Raw genomic sequence first — 20,634 nt, forward strand, 5'->3', positions numbered from 1 at the left:
CACATTCGTCAAACAGGCCTTAGAATTCTGCCTTACTAAAAACTATTTTATGTATGACGGCAGGTACTTCCACCAGCTCAGGGGCACCGCGATGGGGAGCCCCTGTGCCCCCTCGTATGCTAATTTGCTCCTGGGCTGGTGGGAGGAGAACATCGTTTTTAAAGAGAACACGACATCTGAAAGTAACGTCATACTGTGGCTAAGATACATTGATGACGTGTTTGTTATCTGGAAGGGTGATGAAATGAGCTTCACCAACTTTGTGGGGGGACTGAACCACAATGATTTGGGACTACAATTCACCTTTGAATTCAATTGGTCAAAACTGCCTTTCCTGGATATTCTGATAGAAAGGGGAGATAAGGGACAACTGGTAACCAGCACTTTTAGAAAACCCACGGCAACTAATTCTCTCTTGAGATGGGAATCTAATCATCCGATACCACTCAAGAGAGGAATACCCAAGGGTCAATACCTTCGAATACGTAGAAACTGCTCGGATAACAGCAGATACCTAGAGCAAGCAAAAGACCTAAAGGAGCGGTTTGTGGAGAGGGGGTACCCCAATAAGGTTCTGAGTGAGGCATATAAGACATCCCTTAAGAAACCTAGAAGGGATCTTCTGATACCTACCCCTAAAAAAGAAAGCGAATACAATCTAAGACTGATTACCAAATACACTAATGGGGCGGGAGATTTACGCGAGATCATAAAGAAACACTGGTCTATTTTGCAGATGGACAATGACCTGAAAGATATCTTAACCCCTACCCCGCAGATCACTTTCAGAAAAGGCCGCTCATTAAAAGATAGGTTGGTCCACAGCCACTTTGCCCCTCCTCAGTCACAAACAACTTGGCTGGGTGGGAAAACCAAGGGTTGTTATAGATGCGGAGACTGTAAATACTGTCAGTCTATACAACAGGGCAAAACTTTTACGAGCAATGTAACAGGGAAGGCCTTTCACATCAACCACTTCATAAATTGTAAGACTAAGGGGGTGATCTACAAGATGACATGTAATTGTGGACTGGAATATGTTGGAAAGACCAGTAGGGAACTGAGAAGGAGGGTTGGAGAACACCACTGCGACATTATTAACAAGAGAGATACCCCGGTTGCTAACCATATCAACAAGATCCACCAAGGCAACCTGAAAATGATTGGATTTATGGGTATAGATAGGGTGCATCAGTCCCAGAGAGGTGGAGATTGGGACAGGAACATTTTGCATAGGGAAAGTAGGTGGATTTTCCGCCTTCAAACCACTACACCTTACGGTCTGAATGACCATATAGGCTTTTCTTCCTTCCTGTAGTAATAGGGTTCCATAGGGTATCCTGGCAATAGGGGCAGCCGCCGTCGAGTGGGGGCGCCACTGCGCAGGTCTAGGGTGCCAACCTCCGCGATAGGCAGGGTTCAGAATAGAGAGGGTAGGAATAGGGATTTTGGTCAGTTGCACCCTGTTCTGTCCTTCTGTGAGGGTCCGCTGTGTCGCCTACGTGGGCTCTCCCCATATATATATATATACACGTGTGCGTGATGTGTTTTTTTTTTTTTTTTTGTATGTTTCTGGGTGAAACATACTGCTATCCGAGGTCCTGTATACCACATACCATGGGGTGTCATTAGCGTATTTTGGTAAGGTAAGCCTGTATGTACACTTCTTATAAAAGGCTCTGGGGGACTTGTGTTTTTTCCCCCTTGAAGATGTAGGGGTGCAGAGGAGGTCAGAGAGATGATGTTCCTCGGCTCTATGCACCTACAAAAGCGCTAAGCGCTAGCAGGCACCGCTCTGTGGGCGTGACATTTGGTAGGCCCGCCCACCGGATATGACGTTACGGCAAGATGCGCCGACGTCAGAATATCCGGAACGAAGTCTGCGTTCTCTTCTGTTCCAGGGTGCTGAGTCTTCGGTTACACCGGAAGTGAGGTGCCCGGCGTCCGGAAATCAGAGAGGAAAGGACGCCGTGCAGCCACATATAAAAGGAGATGGCGGTGGGTCCGCCATAGCTCTATGCTCACGCATGATCTGTATATGTGACATGATCCCCTGATGAGTATGATATATACGAAACGCGTTGGGAAGCACTGTACAAGAACAAGAGCCCATAAGGAATAATGTGGTTCGAATTTGAATGACTGATCACATGGGCTACTAATATTCAATACTGCACCTGGTCCTTTAAGCATGTCCAACAGAAGACAGATGAGTATCACTGGTTTTGATATTACGTATGTGACTCTATAAATGTCTTTGCCCCAATATATTGGTAACGGAGGGCAGTTGGATGACTACAGGGTCATTTAGGTCTGCAGAGCATGAGAAAGAGGTATATACCGCTGGGTAGAGATACCTGTATACTGCAACAGCAGTTATTTAAAGGCGTAGTGGTGACATTGAACACAGCCTGCTGGTACGGTATCCTGCCATAGTATAACAGTTGTGGTAATAGAGACGTGAGATCTAGAGATATACGGATTCATAGTCTCTAGCCTGTGTCTGCATAAGATATTGGTGTGCTATCTTGCATACTGTAAGATATCTTTCATTGCGGTTATATACTCATATTTTTATGTGTCTCCATGTTGTACGTATGCACTTTGCACCTTTGTTAGCACTATATGTTTGCACTTTTTTTAAAGATATATAATAAAAGTTATTTTTTATTTAATATAAGAACCCGCTTTTTCAGTATATCCTATTTTTGGTTCTTCTTGTATACTTGAGCCTAGCTTATTTCCATCTTTGAACCTCCACCATATTTGACTGTAGGTATTGTCTTTTCTTTGTAAGCCTCATTCCGTTTTTACTAACTAGTAAAAGGATGTGCTTCACCAAACAGCTCTATTTTGGTCTCCTCTCTCCACAAGATGCGTTCGCAGAAGGATTTTGGCTTACTCAAGTACATTTTGGCAAACTACTGTCTAGCTTTTTTAGTTTCAATAAGTTTTTATTTTTCAGAATAAGAAATTTTTAACAGTAACAGTAAGTCTCCCATGCAAGGGAGCATTAAACCTTTTAGTCAAGAAGAATAAACATAAGCGAACAGAGACGAATGAAACTTAAACAGTATAAACATATAAAACAGTAAGACATAGACAAAAGGGTGAGAGTATAAAGGGAGGGGGCAATTAGGAGATTTTGTACTGCGTTGCAGGAGAGAAAGTGAGAAAGAATGAAATCGTCACAGGGATAATGTTAACCCCTTCATGACCGGGGGATTTTTCGTTTTTCCGTGTTCGTTTTTCGCTCCCCTCCTTCCCAGAGCCATAACTTTTTTATTTTTCCGTCAATTTGGCCATGTGAGGGCTTATTTTTTGCGGGACGAGTTGTACTTTTGAACGACACCATTGGTTTTAGCATGTCGTGTACTAGAAAACGGGAAAAAAATTCCAAGTGCGGTGAAATTGCAAAAAAAGTGCAATCCCACATTGGTTTTTTGTTTGGCTTTTTTGCTAGGTTCACTAAATGCTAAAAATGACCTGTCATTATGATTCTCCAGGTCATTACGAGTTCATAGACACCAAACATGACTAGGTTATTTTTTATCTAAGTGGTGAAAAAAAATTCCAAACTTTGCTAAAAAAAAAAAAAAAAATTGCGCCATTTTCCGATACTCGTAGCGTCTCCATTTTTCATCATCTGGGGTCGGTTGAGGGCTTATTTTTTGCGTGCCGAGATGACGTTTTTAATGATAGCATTTCGGTGCAGATACGTTCTTTTGATCGCCCGTTATTGCATTTTAATGCAATGTCGCGGCGACCAAAAAAACGTAATTCTGGCGTTTCAAATTTTTTTCCCGCTACGCTGTTTAGCGATCAGGTTAATACTTTTTTTTAATTGATAGATCGGGCGATTCTGAGCGCGGCGATACCAAATATGCGTAGATTTGATAATTTTTTTATTGATTTATTTTGATTGGGGCGAAAGGGGGGTGATTTAAACTTTTATGTTTTTTTTATTTTTTTCACATTTTTTTAAACTTTTTTTTTTTTACTTTTGCCATGCTTCAATAGCCTCTATGGGAGGCTAGAAGCAGGCATAGCACGATCGGCTCTGCTACATAGCAGCGATCTGCTGATCGCTGCTATGTAGCAGAATTGCACGTGTGCTGTGAGCGCCGACCACAGGGTGGCGCTCACAGCGACGGGCAATCAGTAACCATAGAGGTCTCAAGGACCTCTATGGTTACCATTCACAAGCATCGCCGACCCCCGATCAAGTGACGGGGGTCGGCGATGACGTCATTTCCGGCCGCCCGGCCGGAAGCGGTAGTTAAATGCCGCTGTCTGCGTTTGACAGCGGCATTTAACTAGTTAATAGGTGCGGGCAGATCGCGATTCTGCCCGCGCCTATTACGGGCACATGTCAGCTGTTCAAAACAGCTGACATGTCCCGGCTTTGGTGCGGGCTCACCGCGGAGCCCTGCATCAAAGCAGGGGAGCCGGCATCGGACGGTATAGTACGTCCGATGCCGGTAAGGGGTTAAAGTCTGTCCTAGATTTATATTAGAGTCCAACTCCATCCAAGGTCGCCAGGTCTGGTAGAAAATGTCCCATGTGTCACTCCTTTTGGCTTGTATTGGCTCATAGAGAAGAATGGTGTTCATCTTGTCCACAACTAGTGCCATTGAATGAGAGGGTGTCTTCCACCTCGACGCAATGTGTAGTTTTGTGGCCATGCAAAGTTGATTGACTAGGTTGTGGAGTTTAGTATAAAAACCTGGGGGCCTAGCTCCTAAAAGGAAGACAGCTGGATCTAGTCGGACTGTTTTGCCGCATAATCTCTCTACAGTGGATTGAATCTTTCGCCACAATGCTGAAGCCACCAGACAATCCCACCAAATATGCTTCAAGTCCCCCAGGGCACCACATCCTCTAAAGCAACGATCTGATACATTCGAATATATGGCATGTAGTTTACTCGGGACTTGGTATGTCCTGTGTAGAAGTTTGATGGATGTCTCAACCAAAGAGGTCTGACAACTAGCCCTGGAGAGTATTACAGCTTCTTCGCCATTCCTCTAAAGACATCGACATACTCAGATCCTCCTTCCACTACTCCATGAATTTAAGCTTTCCATCCACATGTGTATTGTTCAAAGATGAGTAGATTAGGGAAATAGATCCCCTACCCAGGGGATCAACCAAGCATCTTTGTTCATAACTGGTAGGGTGGGGGGGGGGCCTTATGCTGTAGGATTTGGTCAGCAAAGTGGAAAATTTGGCCTATGCGTAGTGTCTCCTTAGCTGGCGGTGCATATTTTTGAATAAAGTCTTGCCGGGTAAGTAATGTATTAAAGGGCGTGCAAAGGTGTTTCAAAATGGTTATGCCATTAGAAATCCACCAGGAGAAGGGACGGGGATCCAGCCCCGGTGTAAATGAGGGATTATGAAAGAGATGGGTCAGTAGTGAGGACCTAGATTGCAGGCCATGTTTGAACCTCTCTTTTCTCCAGAGGATCAGGGAGTCGAAAGAGAATGGTGCTGTTATATGGAGACTTTTCGGGAGTTTCTGTGTAGTCCAAAGCAGGCCAGGTAAAGTAAGGGGAGCCATGAAAGAAGATTCCAGCCCAATCCATCTAGGCACGTTATTTTTATCTGTACAAATATTAATTAATTGGGCTAATTGGGCTTATTTGTAATATAGTGTAAAATTGGGTAGGGACAGACCTCCTAATCTTCTGTGTATAAACAGGGTTTTCTGTCGGATTCTAGGCTTTTTTTCCCTGCCATAGAAATATTGAGATCATGGCATGAATCTCGTGTAGCGTCTTGGGCAGTAATGGAACAGGCAGAGAGCGGAAGAGATACAGGAATCTTGGGAGGGTGACCATCTTAATGGCGTGCAATCTGCCGAGCCACGATAGTGCCATGGAGGACCACCTGGCAAGGTCTGACTGGAGGTTTCTTAATAATGGAAGGTAGTTCCATTTAAATAAGGTCGACCTATGGGAAGTCAGATTGACTCCTAGGTAAGTCAGATAATGCTCTTTTTTTAGAAAATTTAAATTGGGAGACTATGTTAGCTTGTGTTTCTTTTGGTGTATTGATGAATAAAGATTCAGATTTGTCTACGTAAATTTTAAGGCCTGAGATTAGTTCAAATTCGTGAAGGACTGAATAAATTTGGGAGCGTGGTGACAGGGTTGACAAGAGTTAAAAGTAGGTCATCTGCAAAGAGGCTTGTCTTATATTGTTTTCCTAGGCCCATGGGTCCACGGATGTTAGGGTTGATTCGAATGGCTTCTGTCAGGGGCTCCATAGCCAGGACGAACAATGTCGGCGATAGCGGGCAACCCTGCCTCGTGCCTCGCTGTATATTGATAGGGGTAGGCTGATTAGATGGCAATTTTAAATAAGCTGTAGGGCTATCATATAGTAATTGAAGGCTCGAAATAATACTGGAAGGGATGCCGAATTTTGATAGGACCTCAAATAAGGAGACCGAGTCAAAAGCTTTTTCTATGTATAGGGCCAGTAACAAAAGGGATTGTTTATGGTGGTTTGCCAAGTGTATGAGATTCAGATTCCTTCTGATATTGTCGGGTCCTGCCTTTTAGGTATAAATCCTACTTGGTCACGATGGACCAATGTAGGTAAAATTGTATTGAGCCTAGCTGTAATGATGGACGTGAATATTTTTAGATCTACATTCAGTAGAGAAATGGGCCTGTAATTTTTGGGATATAAATGGTCTTTCTTTGGTTTGGGAATTATTGTCACATGGGCAGTATAAAATTCAGGTGGCATTTGAGTCCTGTTTAAAAGGGCATTGCAGAAGTTTTTGATGTGAGGTACAAGTATGTCATCGAATTTTTTGTAATAAAGTGTCGTGAGGCCGTCAGGTCCGGGGGTTTTATTTCTTTTTAGATTCTTGATTATTGACATTATTTCCTCTGTGGTGATGGTCGTTTGGAATTGATCAATGGCAGAAGCAGGTACCTTGGGGAGTGTCAAATTATTTAGGAAGGCCTGGAGACGCTGCGGGGGTGGAGGTTGCGAAGTAAAGTAAAGTGTTTGGTAATATTTATGAAATGTATTATAAATAACTTCTGGGTGGACTGTAATTTGGCCTGCTGGGTCTTTGATAGAGGGGATGTTGTTTAAAAGTTCTTTACTTCTAAGTTTACATGCTAGCATGTTGTTTGGTTTTTAGCGTGCTTGTAGAAGGTTGACTTAGTCCATGTTAATGCTTTTTCAGTTCTGTTTGTTAGTATTGCATTTAATTGTAATTTAGTATCATGGATCTGTTTGATTAAGTAGAGTGATGTGGCGGTTTGGTTTGCTTGCTCTAACTTGGAAAGTTTGTTTTCCAGTCGTAATTGTTGCTCTGATCTTTGTTTCTTTTTGGTGGAGGCAATTTTAATTAACGATCCTGTTATGAATTTTTTATGCGCCATCCACACAGATCCGGGTGAAACGTCATTAGTGGTATTGGATTGGAAGTATGTATTTAAGTCTTTTTTAATGCTTGATAAAATGGAGGGGGCAGTGAGTAGGGATTCATTTAGTCTCCATTTGAAGAGTCTAGAAGAGATGGTATTAAATTTGAACACCGACAGGACCACATAATGATCTGACCATGATGATGGAATATGTCGGGAGAATAGTGCAGAAGGAAGCGTTGCAGCGGAAGTTAGATGGAGGTGTATTCTTGAGTAGGATTTTTGTGCAGGGGAATAGTAAGTATATCCCCCTATGGGTCCGTTCAATTCTCTCCATAAATCTGCTATGCGGCTCTCCATCAACTGAAGGATTTTTTTCCTATCAGCTTTCGTTATGTCCGTTCGCTTCTGTGAACTACTATCGAGTGTTGGGTTCATGGTGAGGTTGAAGTCTCCACACCAAATGAGGTGATGGTATGTGAGTGAGGCTAATTTTGATAGGATCAGATGGAAGACACGGGTTTGAGTGGTTGCGGGGAAGTAACTGTTGACAATGCAGATATTTAGGCCTTGGGATGTTCCAAGAAGGATGACGAATCTACCCTCGGGGTCTGAGTATGTGCTAGTGTGATTGAATGGGAAGCTATTTTTAATAAAGATGGCTACACCTCTCCTTTTGCGGTCCCAGGACGACAGGTAGTGTTGTGAGTAGTGGGTATCAAAATATTTAGGGTGCGAGGAGTTGGTGAAATGGGTCTCCTGGAGACAGATTATATCAGGTTTGTGCTTCAGGTAATCAAGGAAGGCTTTTTTACGCTTCAGAGGTGAATTAAATCCCCGGACATTATGAGAGAGGACTCTACACATAGTTAAATATATAATTGTTGTTATTAAGTGTGAGGCTAAGGATTAGGGTCTTGGTCAAATCCACCCTACAACTTCGTTTAGTTAGTTTACTTACAGAATATCGATCGCTATACGGCAACAATGGGGAAGAGACAAACAGGAGGAAGACAAAGACAACCAGTACAAATAACACTTTCAGCAGGACATCAAGTCCAAAATATATGGCGGTCTGGGTTCCCACATTAAGTAGTAATCAGGGGTCGCCAAGTTTGGGCAGCATGTTATAATCCCAAGAGTCCCAACCCCTAATAAAAGGGAAAAAAAAAAAAAAAAAAGGGGGTGGGGGGGAAGAAAAAAAAGGGGGGTGAAGGGGGAGAGGGATTTATGGGACAGGGTAATAAGGGCGAGAAGAAGGGGAGAGGGGGGTGAGGTATAGGAAGGAAGGTAAAGTATGGGGAAAAATAAGGGTGAGGGGAGGGTTGGGAAGGGTATATTTGGGATTGTTAGGTCTGTTACAGATAGATCGGGCACAGATTGATTATATATTTATCCGGATCCAATGCATATTGGTCAAGAAGAGTTCAGCGGAGGAGGAAGAAGCAGCTCTCCAGGCAAATGACCTCATCAGACGTAATTTTCATTTAGTTCAGTTTGTAGATCAGAGAAGTCAGGTGATCCGCACGTTTTGGCTTCTTGTTCTGGGGGAGTCCTTCCATTCTCTTACTGGACTAGATTTTTTCTGAGGGAGGGAAGGGGCATCAGCGGTGACTGGGATCCCAGCTTTGATTAGTGCCTGTTTCCCCTCCTCCAGTGTCTGGCAGTTAAACACTTGAGAGTTAGTTGTAAAATTTAGGGCGAAAGGAAATCCCCATCGATATTTAACCTGGGCCACTTGAAGAGAGGCCATGACTGGTTTGAGGGATCTCCTTCTGGTGAGCGTGGCTGTTGCAATATCTGCATAGATATGTACAGAGTTTGGTAAGCCAGGTAGGGTGGGACATTCTCTGGCAGCCATCAGGATCAGGTCCCGCGTCTCCTCATAATGTAATTTCAATATCACGTCTCTAGGCATGTCATTAGAGCATGGCTTACCCAGGGCCCTGTGAATTCTGGTGATCTGGAGGAGGGTTGGGTCCAAGTCAGGTAATAGTGCTGTAAAGAGCGGTCGCGGTGTCCTTGATGGCGACTATATGCTCAGGAAGTCCTCTTATCCTTATATTGCTCCTGTGGGATCTATTTTCATAATCTTCACACCGAAGTTCGAGTTCGGTGATACGTTCCGCATGGAGCTTGAGTGTGTCGTGGTCTTCTTCTAAGGCGTCAGTCATGGCCTCCATCATCTCCTCCAGGCTATTTGTACGCTGCATGATTTCTTGCAGCTGTGAGGATATGCCTTGCATGGCAGAAGAAAGCTCTGCACGAAAAGTCTCTTGCAGCGATTTTGTGAGTGCTGCTGTGGAAATCATAGCCTCCATATTTGAGGCAGTTTCCTCCTGTTCCGCGTCGCCCTCGGCTAGAATAGCAGCGGCTGGAGGTGAGACTGTCGCAGCGGCCATTTTGGTTATATTACCGCTCAAGAGGAGGTCCGTGATAGAGCGGCCGGCGGGCTGTGTTGCGCTTCCTTTTTTCGGCATCACCGGCTGCGCCTCTCCCGGGGTATAAGGAGTCCGGTGGTGGTGAGTTTTCTGTGCTCCGATCGCTAAGTGGGGTTGTTTAGGGTCGGTCGGGCAGCGGAGCTCAGCACGACATGTCTGCCGCTACCAAGGTCCGCGCATGCGCTACAGTCTAGCTTTTTTATGTCTGTGTCAGCAGTGGGGTCCTCCTGGGTCTCCTGCCATAGCGTTTCATTTCGTTCAAATGTCAACAGATAGTTCCCGCTGACACTGATACATTCCGATCCTGCAGGACAGCTTGAATTACTTTGGAATGTGATAGGGGCTGCTCATCCACAATCCTGAGTTGTAACCTTTCAACAATTTTTCTTTGCTGTCTATGTCCAGGAAGATTAGCTACAGTGTTATGGGTTGTAAACTTCTTGATTATGTTGCACATGTTGCGTGGACAAAAGAACATCAAGCTCTTTGGAGATGGACTTGTAGCCTTGAAATTGTTGATATTTTTCAACTATTTTGGTTCTCAATTCCTCAGACAATTCTCTTCTTTTTGTTCTCCATGCTTAGTGTGGCACACGCAGACACATAATGCAAAGATTGTGTCAACTTCCCCCCTTTTCATCTGGTTTCAAGCGTGATTTTCATATTTCCCACACCTGTTACTTGCTACAGCTGAGTTCGAATGAGCATCGCATGCTCGAAACAAAGTTGTTTACCCACAATTTATGGAAAGGTGCCAACAATTTTGTCAGGCTCATTTTTGGGTTATTGTGAAATTATGTCCAATTTGCCTTTTTTTCTCTGTTTTTTTTGTGTTGTTTCAATATACACAAATGAAATAAACATGTGTTTAACAAAAATGTGTAATTATAATAATTTTCTGGGAGAAATACTTCATTTTCTGGAACAATTTCAAGGGTGCCGTGACTACAGCTCCCAGTGAACTGTATTTACAAAATTTTAATTGACTTTTGCTTAGTGAAATAAATAATGGCCTTTTTTAAGATTTAATCTTACACAATGCTTCTTATAACTTATTTAAAAATGTTTTATGTGTAAAAGATAATGATAAAATGCAAATTGTATAGAATCGAATTCCCTTTAAAATGGGCAGAGCAATTAAAATAAATTTTGCCTTTAAATAACCCAACGGTCATTTCTCAGAGCAGAAATCTAAAATCTCATAGCCACAAATAATATTTATGTTCATACAGTAAAAGTGTAACATTGTGCGAGCTGGTAAATGCTGTGTCATAAGGTTAATATGTGCCTATGTGTAAATCAGGTTACGGAGCACAATGCATTTTTCCAGAGCGGATCAATTGGCATTTATTCTTACACTGCAGTCTTGTGACAAGGAGGGCAAATTGATGTCTGATTCCTAAATTAACTTGTCAGCTTTCAGGCCTGGAAGATGGTGATCAGTTTTACTACAGTCCTTTTTCAATTTGAGATGTTATATTAAAGGGGTTGTCCAAGCATACAATATTGATGACCTATCCTAAGGATGGGTCAGTTATTCAAGATCGCTGGGGGTTCGACACTCGGGAACCCCACCAATCAGCTGAATTTTGCTTTGGCAATGGCCGAAGCTAAACACTGACTGTAGCTGACAGCACAACTCTGCACACTCTTTAGCGACGGCTGTCAGATACTGCTGACCAGTGAAAATTCCAGGATTATCCATATAAATAGAGAACTTTTTTGCCCTCTCCGTAAAAAAAAATTGAAGGTGTCTGTGATTTTTTTTTTTTTGCAATGGTGAACAAATTTATACAGATTATTTTGACTGTAACGCTATTTTACAGTTTACTGTTGATGCAGCCAACGTCATCATATCAAAACTACAATATAGGCTGTAGACATGTATCACTTATAATCAGAATGATTTACTATATTTTTCCAATGTGTCCGTAAAAAATATTGTCTGTCCGTGATTTTTTGATAATTTATACAGAGAAAAATAAAATGTATAATTGGCAACCCTGGTTAGTGTCCAAAATATATTTAGCTTATTATGTTGTGGGATGGATTTTTTTTCCAGAATTAAAAGTGTATTTTCCAGATCTGCAGCGCTGCATCTCTCAATGTATAATATGGCTGTAGATCTGGTACATTCTCAGACAAAAGAACCAATTTATATGTATTTTACATTAATTTCAAACAAATCACTGAAATGTGACCCCCCCAAATGTTTCCATAGTTATATTGCTTGGTTGTATTTTCACAATCATCAATAAATAAAGAATTAGTTTAAGTGTAAAGCCTTTTATTTGAATCTTATATGTATACTTACTCATTGCTCTTATGGGTGAGGGTTGCCTGGCAGCACTCACAGCTGTCAAAAACCGGGTGTAATTCATGTCTGTGTGTGAGGAAAGAAAATGGAAAAAAGAATAAATTACTTCCGTTTTCATCGTGCTTGTGATGGTTTAACGAGCTGTGAAAATAAATGTAAAAAACAAAAAAAGTTGGAAATAGGAAATTCCCAAAGAGGAGATTACCCCAATTTCATTTTAGACAGTTATAAAGCTCACGTTCAGCTATCAGAGCAAAGCTAAACACAGCAGCCTAAACCTCTACCCTACCCTAACATTAGATCACAAAACGTTTTACAGGGAATCTGTCATTGGGATCAACACTCAAATCATCTATATGGGCATGTAAGTCAAAGATGGGCGAACCCAAACAATAAAGTTCTGCGTCCATACTGAACACCTACTGTTCGGGCATGGAAACCAAACACGGATTTCACCAAGAACTCTGTGTTACCGTTTGGGTTCGGCACCTCGAACACCGGGTGCTTGTTGTGCTGTCATGTGCATGACAGCTCGGCAAACAGTGCTCCTGATCGGCAGTAGAATCATCAACGCTGGTCAGCGTGAGCCCGCAGGTGTGATCAGAGGTAAAAAGTTTACCTCCGGCCACCGACCTCGGCTGATGGGACTACTACTACCACCACCACCACCACCATCAGTCTACGCCTGCTGCCGTTAATAACAGCGAGGGCAGGCAGAACCTGATGGGAGTATTCATCAGCCGACACCTGCGCTCTAAATAAATAAAAAAAAATGGTGTGGGTTCCCCTGTATTTTTGATAACCAGCCAGGCAAAACGGACAGCTGCTGGCTGCATCCCTCAGCTGTCAGCTTTCACCCCTTCATGACCCAGCCTATTTTGACCTTAATGACCTGGCCATTTTTTGCAATTCTGACCAGTGTCCCTTTATGATGTAATAACTCAGGAATGCTTCAACGGATCCTAGTGATTATGAAATTGTTTTTTCGTGACATATTGGGCTTCATAATTACTATTTAGTGGTAAATTTAGGTTGATAATGTTAGCGTTTATTTGTGAAAAAAAACAGAAATTTGTTGAAAATTTTGCAATTTTCAATTTTTATTCTGTTAAACCAGAGAGTTATGTGACACAAAATAGTTAATAAATAACATTTCCCACATGTCTACTTTACATCAGCACAATTTTGGAAACAAATTTTTTTTTTTTGCTAGGAAGTTATAAAGGTTAAAATTTGACCAGCGATTTTTCATTTTTACAACAAAACCATTTTTTTTTTTAGGGACCACCTCACATTGGAAGTCAGTTTGAGGGGTCTATATGGCTGAAAATACCCAAAATTGACACCATTCTAAAAACTGCACCCCTCAAGGTACTCAAAACCACATTCAAGAAGTTTATTAACCCTTCAGGTGCTTCACAGCAGCAGAAGCAACATGGAAGGAAAAAATGAACATTTAACTTTTTAGTCACAAAAATGATCTTTTAGCAACAATTTTTTTTATTTTCCCAAAAAATGAAACTGGACTCCGAAAGTTGTTGTACAATTTGTCCTGAGTACACTGATACCCCATATGTGGGGGGGAACCGCTGTATGGGCACACAACAGGGCTCGGAAGGGAAGGAGCGCCATTCGACTTTTTTGAATGAAAAACTGGCTTGAAAAAGTACTTTTTTTTTCACAAAAACATTATTTTAGCTTCAATTTTTGTTTTCATATGGGCAAGGGGACAAAATGGATCCTAAAATTTGTTGGGCAATTTCTCCTGAGTACACAGAAAGCTCACATGTGGGCGTAAACTACTGTTTGGGCACACGGCAAGGCTCGGAAGGGAAGGAGCGCCATTTGACTTTTTGAATTAAAAATTAGCTCCAATCGTTAGCGGACACCATGTCACGTTTGGAGAGCCCCTGTGTTCCTAAAGATTGGAGCTCCCCCCACAAGTGAGCCCATTTTGGAAACTAGACCCCCCAAGGAACTTATCTAGATGTGTGGTGAGCACTTTGAACCCCCAAGTGCTCACAGAAGTTTATAATGCAGAGCCGTGAAAATAAAAAATCATTTTTCTTTCCTCAAAAATTATTTTTTAGCCCGCAATTTTTTATTTTCACAAGGGTAACAGGAGAAATTGGCCCCCAAACGTTGTTGTCCAGTTTGTCCTGAGTAGGCTGATACCCCATATGTGGGGGGGAAACACTGTTTGGGCACACGTCGAGGATCGGAAGGGAAGTAGTGATGTTTTGGAAAGCAGAATTTGATAGAATGGTCTGCGAGTGTCATGTTATATTTGCAGAGCCCCTATGGGCCTAAACAGTATAAACCCACCACAAGTGACCCCATTTTGGTAACTAGACCCCCCAAGGAACTTATCTAGATGTGTGGTGAGCACTTTGAACCCCCAAGTGCTTCACAGAATTTTATAACGCAGAGCGGTGAAAATAAAAAATCATTTTTTTCCCACAAAAATAATTTTTTAGCCCTATTTTATTTTTTCAAGGGTAACAGGAGAAATTAGACCCCCCCAAAGTTGTTGTGCAATTTTTCTGAGTACGCTTATGCCCCATATGTTTGAGTAAACCGCAAGTCGGGGCTCAGAAGGGAGGGAGCACCATTTGACTTTTTGAACGCAAGATTGGCTGGAATCAATGGTGGCGCCATGTCGCATTTGGAGACCCCCTGATGTGCCTAAACAGTGGAAACCCCTCAATTCTAACTCCAACACTAACCCCAACACGCCCCTAACCCTAATCCCAACTCTAGCCATAACCCTAATCACAACCCTAACCCCAACACACCCCTAACCACAACCCTAACCCCAACACACCCCTAACCCTAATTCCAACCCTAACCCTAAGGCTATGTGCCCACATTGCTGTTATGATCTGGTGGCCTAGGAGCAGCATGAGACGGTCTCTGGAGAAGGTGGTCCCTGTACTGACCGCAAACCCTGAACCTAGCAGCGCAACTAGAAGTAGCCCTGGGGGGTACCTAACTCTCCCTAGACCCCTCGGCACAGCCTAAGATCTAACTACCCCTAAAGACAGAAACAGGAAACCTATCTTGCCTCAGAGAAAATCCCCAAAGGATAGATAGCCCCCCACAAATATTGACTGTGAGAGGAGAGGGAAAAAACATACAAAGCTTTTGGGCTCCCTCTGGTGGTTGTAGAGGGTAATGCAGTATCAGATATGGAATCAGATTTTAGCATAGGAGGCCATACTAGCTAAAAAGAAAGAAAAGAACAGTACTATGCGGTCAGTATAAAAACACTAGAAAATATCCACCGCAGAAAATACGGATCACCACATCTGACTAAAGACATGGGGGGTATATCTGCATCTCCAGAGAAATAGCTAGGCTGCAAAAAAATCCTTCACAGACCAAGCTGGACAAGACAAAAACATGAAAAAGCACAAAACTATAAGGTCCACTGCAGGTGGACAGCAAAAACAAAGCCAGGACTTATCTTTGTAGAAAAGCACAGCAAACTAGAGAGACCAGCAGGGAAGTGAATCCTTCCAGAACAATGGACAACTGGCACTGACTAAAGGATCCTGCAAAGCTATATACCCCAGTCAGTTTTGCAATTAGTAGATACACCTGTCCACTCCTGCAGTCCAGGCACAACTGCATTACCCTCTACAACCACCGGAGGGAGCCCAAAAGCTGAATTCACAACAATTGCGGATTGGTGTGGGGATTTTTTTGCACCATTTTTGAAATATCCGCAGGTAAAATGCACTGCTTTTTAATTGCGGATTTACCGCAGATTTACAGTGTTTTTGTGTGGATTTCACCTGCGGATTCCTATTGAGGAACAGGTGTAAAACGCTGCAGAATCCTCACAAAGAATTGACATGCTGCGGAAAATACAACGCGTTTCCGAGCGGTATTTTCCCCACCATGGGCACAGCTAATTTGGTTTTCCATAGGTTTATGTGGTACTGTAAACGTGATGGAAAACTGCCACGAATCCGCAGCGGCCAATGTTCAAAACCCTGTGGCTGCATGTCTCATGGCTGTTCAACAGCAGCAATGACCTCTGCACCTGTTCATTAGATGCTTTAATACAAAACAGAGGGTCTAAATGTGTTCTTTGCTGATAACTTCCTGTTGCTTCTTGAAATTCAAGTTAAGAGTCTAAAATATCCACAGTTGATAATGTGAAAATTACTACATTTCTAATTAGTTTTCATACAGATTATGAAATGAAAAAAAAAAAATGCTCAAAATTTGTAAAAAATACTTACCGTATTTTTCGGACTTTGAGTTGCACTTTTTTCCCCAAAATTTTTTGGGGAAAATGGGGATGTGTCATATTTGGAATATACTTACAAATGCTGTGGTGACAGCAGGAGTCGGGCAGCAGGATTCTACGGCAGTCTCTGTCAGACAATCACACTCCCTTCCCAGGCTGGTGCGGCTGTTTCGGGGTGATGCTCTGTGGTCCGTGAGGCTCCGCCGGCATTTTGTGAAAGCCCAGAGGCCCCGCACATCCATTGCCGAGATGCAGTGGCCTCCGGGAAAATGGCCACCGAGGTTGGTGCATGCTCAGATTGAGATCTCGGCAACAAGATCTCGTCTCCCGAGATCTCGTTGCCGAGATCTCAATCTGCTGCAATGCGGTGGCCTCTGGGAAAATGGCAGCCGGGGGAGCACCACCGCACATGCCTCGGATGGGATTTCTCGGAACCCACCACACCTGCCTGGGACCACAGAACACCCCCTGTGACCATGCTCCACTAACGCAGCCTATCCCCCGGTAAGCTGAATTCGGACTGTAAGATGGACCCCCATTTAACACATTTTTCCCCCGTATTTTCCCATGTGAAAATTTGGGGTGCGTCTTGTAGTCCGAAAAAATAGAATTAGACTTACCGGTAATTCGGTTTCTAGGAACCTTCCACGACAGTCACCTTGGATGATGTCTCCCCGCCCTAATGGGGGACAGGAACACAAAGAGGTTAAATAACCCTCCCCTTCCTGCTATCTCCAGTGTTTTTTCTGGCCATAGTAGCGTGAATAGTTACCACTAAAATGCAGGAATCATCCAGTGAATATCAGATAGGGAGGGAAATTAGTACTGTCGTGGAAGGTTCCTAGAAACCAAATTACCGGTAAGTCTAATTCTATTTTCTCTAGTCACCTTCCACGACAGTCACCTTGGAGATATACCAACATTAATTTCTTTAGGTAGGGACAACGGCCTGTAGGACACGTCGGCCGAAAGTCAGATCCCTGTCGAAATTTAGACTGTAGTGTCTGGTGAAGGTATGAACAGAAGACCACGTGGCGGCTCTGCATATCTGTTCTGATGAGGTGTTCCCTCTTGCTGCCCATGACGTGGAAAACGACCGGGTAGAATGGGCCTTCAGCGAGATCGGAGGAGGGAGATCGTTTGGCGAATATGCAAGGCAGATGGCTTGTTTTATCCAGCTTGCAATCGTGCTCTTAGCCGCTTTTTTCCCTTTATTCTGTCATGAGAACTGGATAAATAGATTCTGGTCGGCCCTCCAAGTCTTGGACTGCTCCAGGTAATGGAGAACTACCCTGCGGACGTCCAGGGTATGGAAATTTTCCTCCTTCTCGTTGGAAGGGTTGGACAAAATGAGGGCATAACCACATCCTGACCCCTATGAAAATCCGAAACGACTTTGGGCATAAAGGCGGGGTCTAGTCATAGGACTATGCTATCAGAGTTTATGGATAGGAAGGGTTCTTGAACTGACAAGGCTTGCAATTCTCCTACGCGCCTAGCTGTAGTAATTGCGACCAGGAACACTGTTTTAAGTGTTAGAATTTTAAGGGGCAGAGAAGACAAAGGCTCAAAGGGTGGATGAGTTAAACTATTGAGTACTAAATTTAGGTCCCAGGGGGGACCCAACTAGGGAGACTAGGACGTAGTCTACTTGCTGAAGTTATGAATCTTTTGATCCAGTGATGGCCAGCTAGATCCTGGTCAAAAAAGGAACTAAGGGCCGATACCTGAACTTTTAGAGTACTCGGGGAGAGCCCAAGATCTAAACCTTTCTGGAGGAAGTCTAAGATTTGAGAAATGTTGGGGTGGAAGGGATCAGGGACACTGGGAAGACACCAGGAAGAGAACTTCTTCCATACTTTGCAATAGATGGCATTGGTCACCGGTTTCCTACTCTTTTGGAGAGTTTGGATAACCCTAACGGAGAGACCTCTGGCTTTTAGAATGCTGGTCTCAGTAGCCAAGCATCTAGATTCAACTTTTTGAGATCCGGATAAAGGAGGGGACCTTGAACAAGGAGATCAGATCTTTGAGGAAGAAGGATGGGACCTTCTTCGGTCATTCCCCTCAAGGTGCTGTACCAGCTCCGACCTGGCCACAATGGGGCAATCAGGATTGTTGTGACTTTGTCTGACCGGATTTTCTGCAGCGTCTTTGACAACATCTGAATTGGTGGGAAGGCGTAAGCCAAGTTGAAGGTCCATGGATGAATGAGAGCATCCACTCCCAGAGACCCCTGCACGGGGCTGAGGGAGAAATATGTTTTTGACTTTGCGTTTTGGGCATTCGCAAACAAGTCGACCTCCGGGGTTCCCCATCTCGAGGTTAAGGTTAGGGAAACCTCCTGGTTCAGGCACCATTCTTCAGGATGTACGTCCTTCCTGCTGAGGAAGGCCACCTTGGTGTTGTGTGAACCCTTCAGATGTACTGCGGAGAGATTGAAAGGAGGTGTTTCTCCGCCCAGAGAAATATCCGTGCTGCCACTAGCTTCAGACTGGTATACTTCGTGCCCCCTTGATGACGAAGATAAGCCATAGTTACGTTGTTGGAGTAGACACGAATATGAAGGCCTTGGACTAGAGATGAGGCAGCTACCAGCGCTTCCTCTACTGCCTTTAATTCTCTCAGGTTGGAGGATCTGGAACTTATGTCTGAGGGCCACAGACCCTGATAATATGTTTATTCCACCACGGCACCCCAACCTCTTTGGCTGGCATCTGTGTGAAGCACTTTCAGAGGGAGCTGATCCCAGCTTACCCCTCGCCGAAGGTTCCGGCCTTTTAGCCACCACAACAGGGCTAACCTCACATGTCCAGGAAGAGGGATTCTCCTGGACAGAGTGTTCTGATACTTTCGAGAATATAGGAGAACATGAGTCTGGAGGGTCCGTGTGTGTGCCTGGGCCCAGGATACCGCCTGAATGCACGAAGTTAGGGATCCTAGAATGGACAGAGACTCCTTTAGGGATGGGGATCTTTGTTGTTTGAATCTGGAGATTCTTTGGCAAAGGTCGTGCTGACGATCTTCGGGAAGGGAGGACATCCTTTTTCTGAGTCTAAGAGAATCCCCAGAAATTTCTTCCTTGTGGACGGCTGTAGGTCCGACTTTTGGAGATTCGGGATCCAGCCTAGGGACTAGAGAATACCTAGAGTTTTTGATACATCTTGGTTCAGCTGAGATGTTGAAGGAGCCATGATAAGAAGATCGTCTAAGTAAGGGACCAGGCAGATTCCCTGAAGACGGAGGAAGATGACTGCTTCTCTCATGATTTTTGAGAATACCCTTGGGGCTGAGGATACTCCGAAGGGAAGCACATTGAACTGGTAGTGAGTGATCCTGCGGTTGTGGGAGATCGCGAACCTGAGGAACTTCCTGTGATCCGGATGGATTGGAATGTGATAATAGGCGTCCCTTTGGTCTATTGTTGCCATCACCCAGTCTTGCCTAATAAGAGGGATTGCAGTCTTGACTGACTCCATCTTGAACCTCCGATACTTGATGACCTGGTTCAAGGGTTTTATATTTACGATCAGTCTGCATTTCCCGGAGGGTTTCCTTATGAGGAATAGGCTAGAGTAATGACCTCTGCCTAAGTCCTGCTGAGGTACATGGGAGATCACTTTTTCTCGCAAGAGTTCCTGGATTTGAAGGAGAAATGAGTCGAGGAGGTCTGGGGGTTGCTCCGGGGTAATTCTCAGGCAATGGGGGGGGGGGGGGGCTCTCGAATTCCAATTTCAGCCCGAATTGTAATGCGTGGAGGATCCACTGGTTCGTGGATATGGACTGCCATTGGGTGAGAAACCGTGAGAGCCGGCCCCCAACCAGAGAGTCACTGTTTGTCCTGAGTCTGTTGCTGTTGAGGCACAAGGATATTCCTGCCTCTACCACCCCTTCGGGTAGCTCCAACGACCCGTTTTACCTTTTCCCCTAAAGTCCTTCTGGGAGGATTGGTCACGAGGGGGATGAAAAAATGCCTCCTAGCAACCTTTTGTTCAGGAAGCAATTTCTTCCTATCAGAGGCCTTATCCAGGATATCATCCAGTACTGGCCCGAACACATGGTGACCCTGAAAGGGGATGGCGCAGAGTTTGGTTTTAGAGGTAATGTCGCCCCCTCAAGATTTCAGCCAAAGAGCTCTCCTCTCGAACTCAGCCTGAACTTGGGACCGTGCGGCGACACGAACGGACTCTCCTTAAGCATCGGCTAAGAATCCCGAAGCCTTTTGAA

General features: G+C 43.9%; 1 protein-coding gene across 4 annotated transcripts in view; it reads right to left on the minus strand.

Annotated features, from left to right (window-relative positions):
• Positions 1-20,634, minus strand: part of AADAT (aminoadipate aminotransferase) — an 89,198-nt gene that overhangs the window by 42,300 nt on the left and 26,264 nt on the right. For all 4 annotated transcript variants that reach the window (XM_069744224.1, XM_069744223.1, XM_069744225.1 and 1 more), the window contains exon 2: positions 12,147-12,215. In XM_069744224.1, the coding sequence (XP_069600325.1) occupies positions 12,147-12,215 (69 nt within the window). The remainder of the gene's footprint in view (positions 1-12,146; positions 12,216-20,634) is intronic.

This window comes from Ranitomeya imitator, chromosome 1, assembly GCF_032444005.1.
Source record: "Ranitomeya imitator isolate aRanImi1 chromosome 1, aRanImi1.pri, whole genome shotgun sequence".
Classification (NCBI taxonomy): domain Eukaryota; kingdom Metazoa; phylum Chordata; class Amphibia; order Anura; family Dendrobatidae; genus Ranitomeya; species Ranitomeya imitator.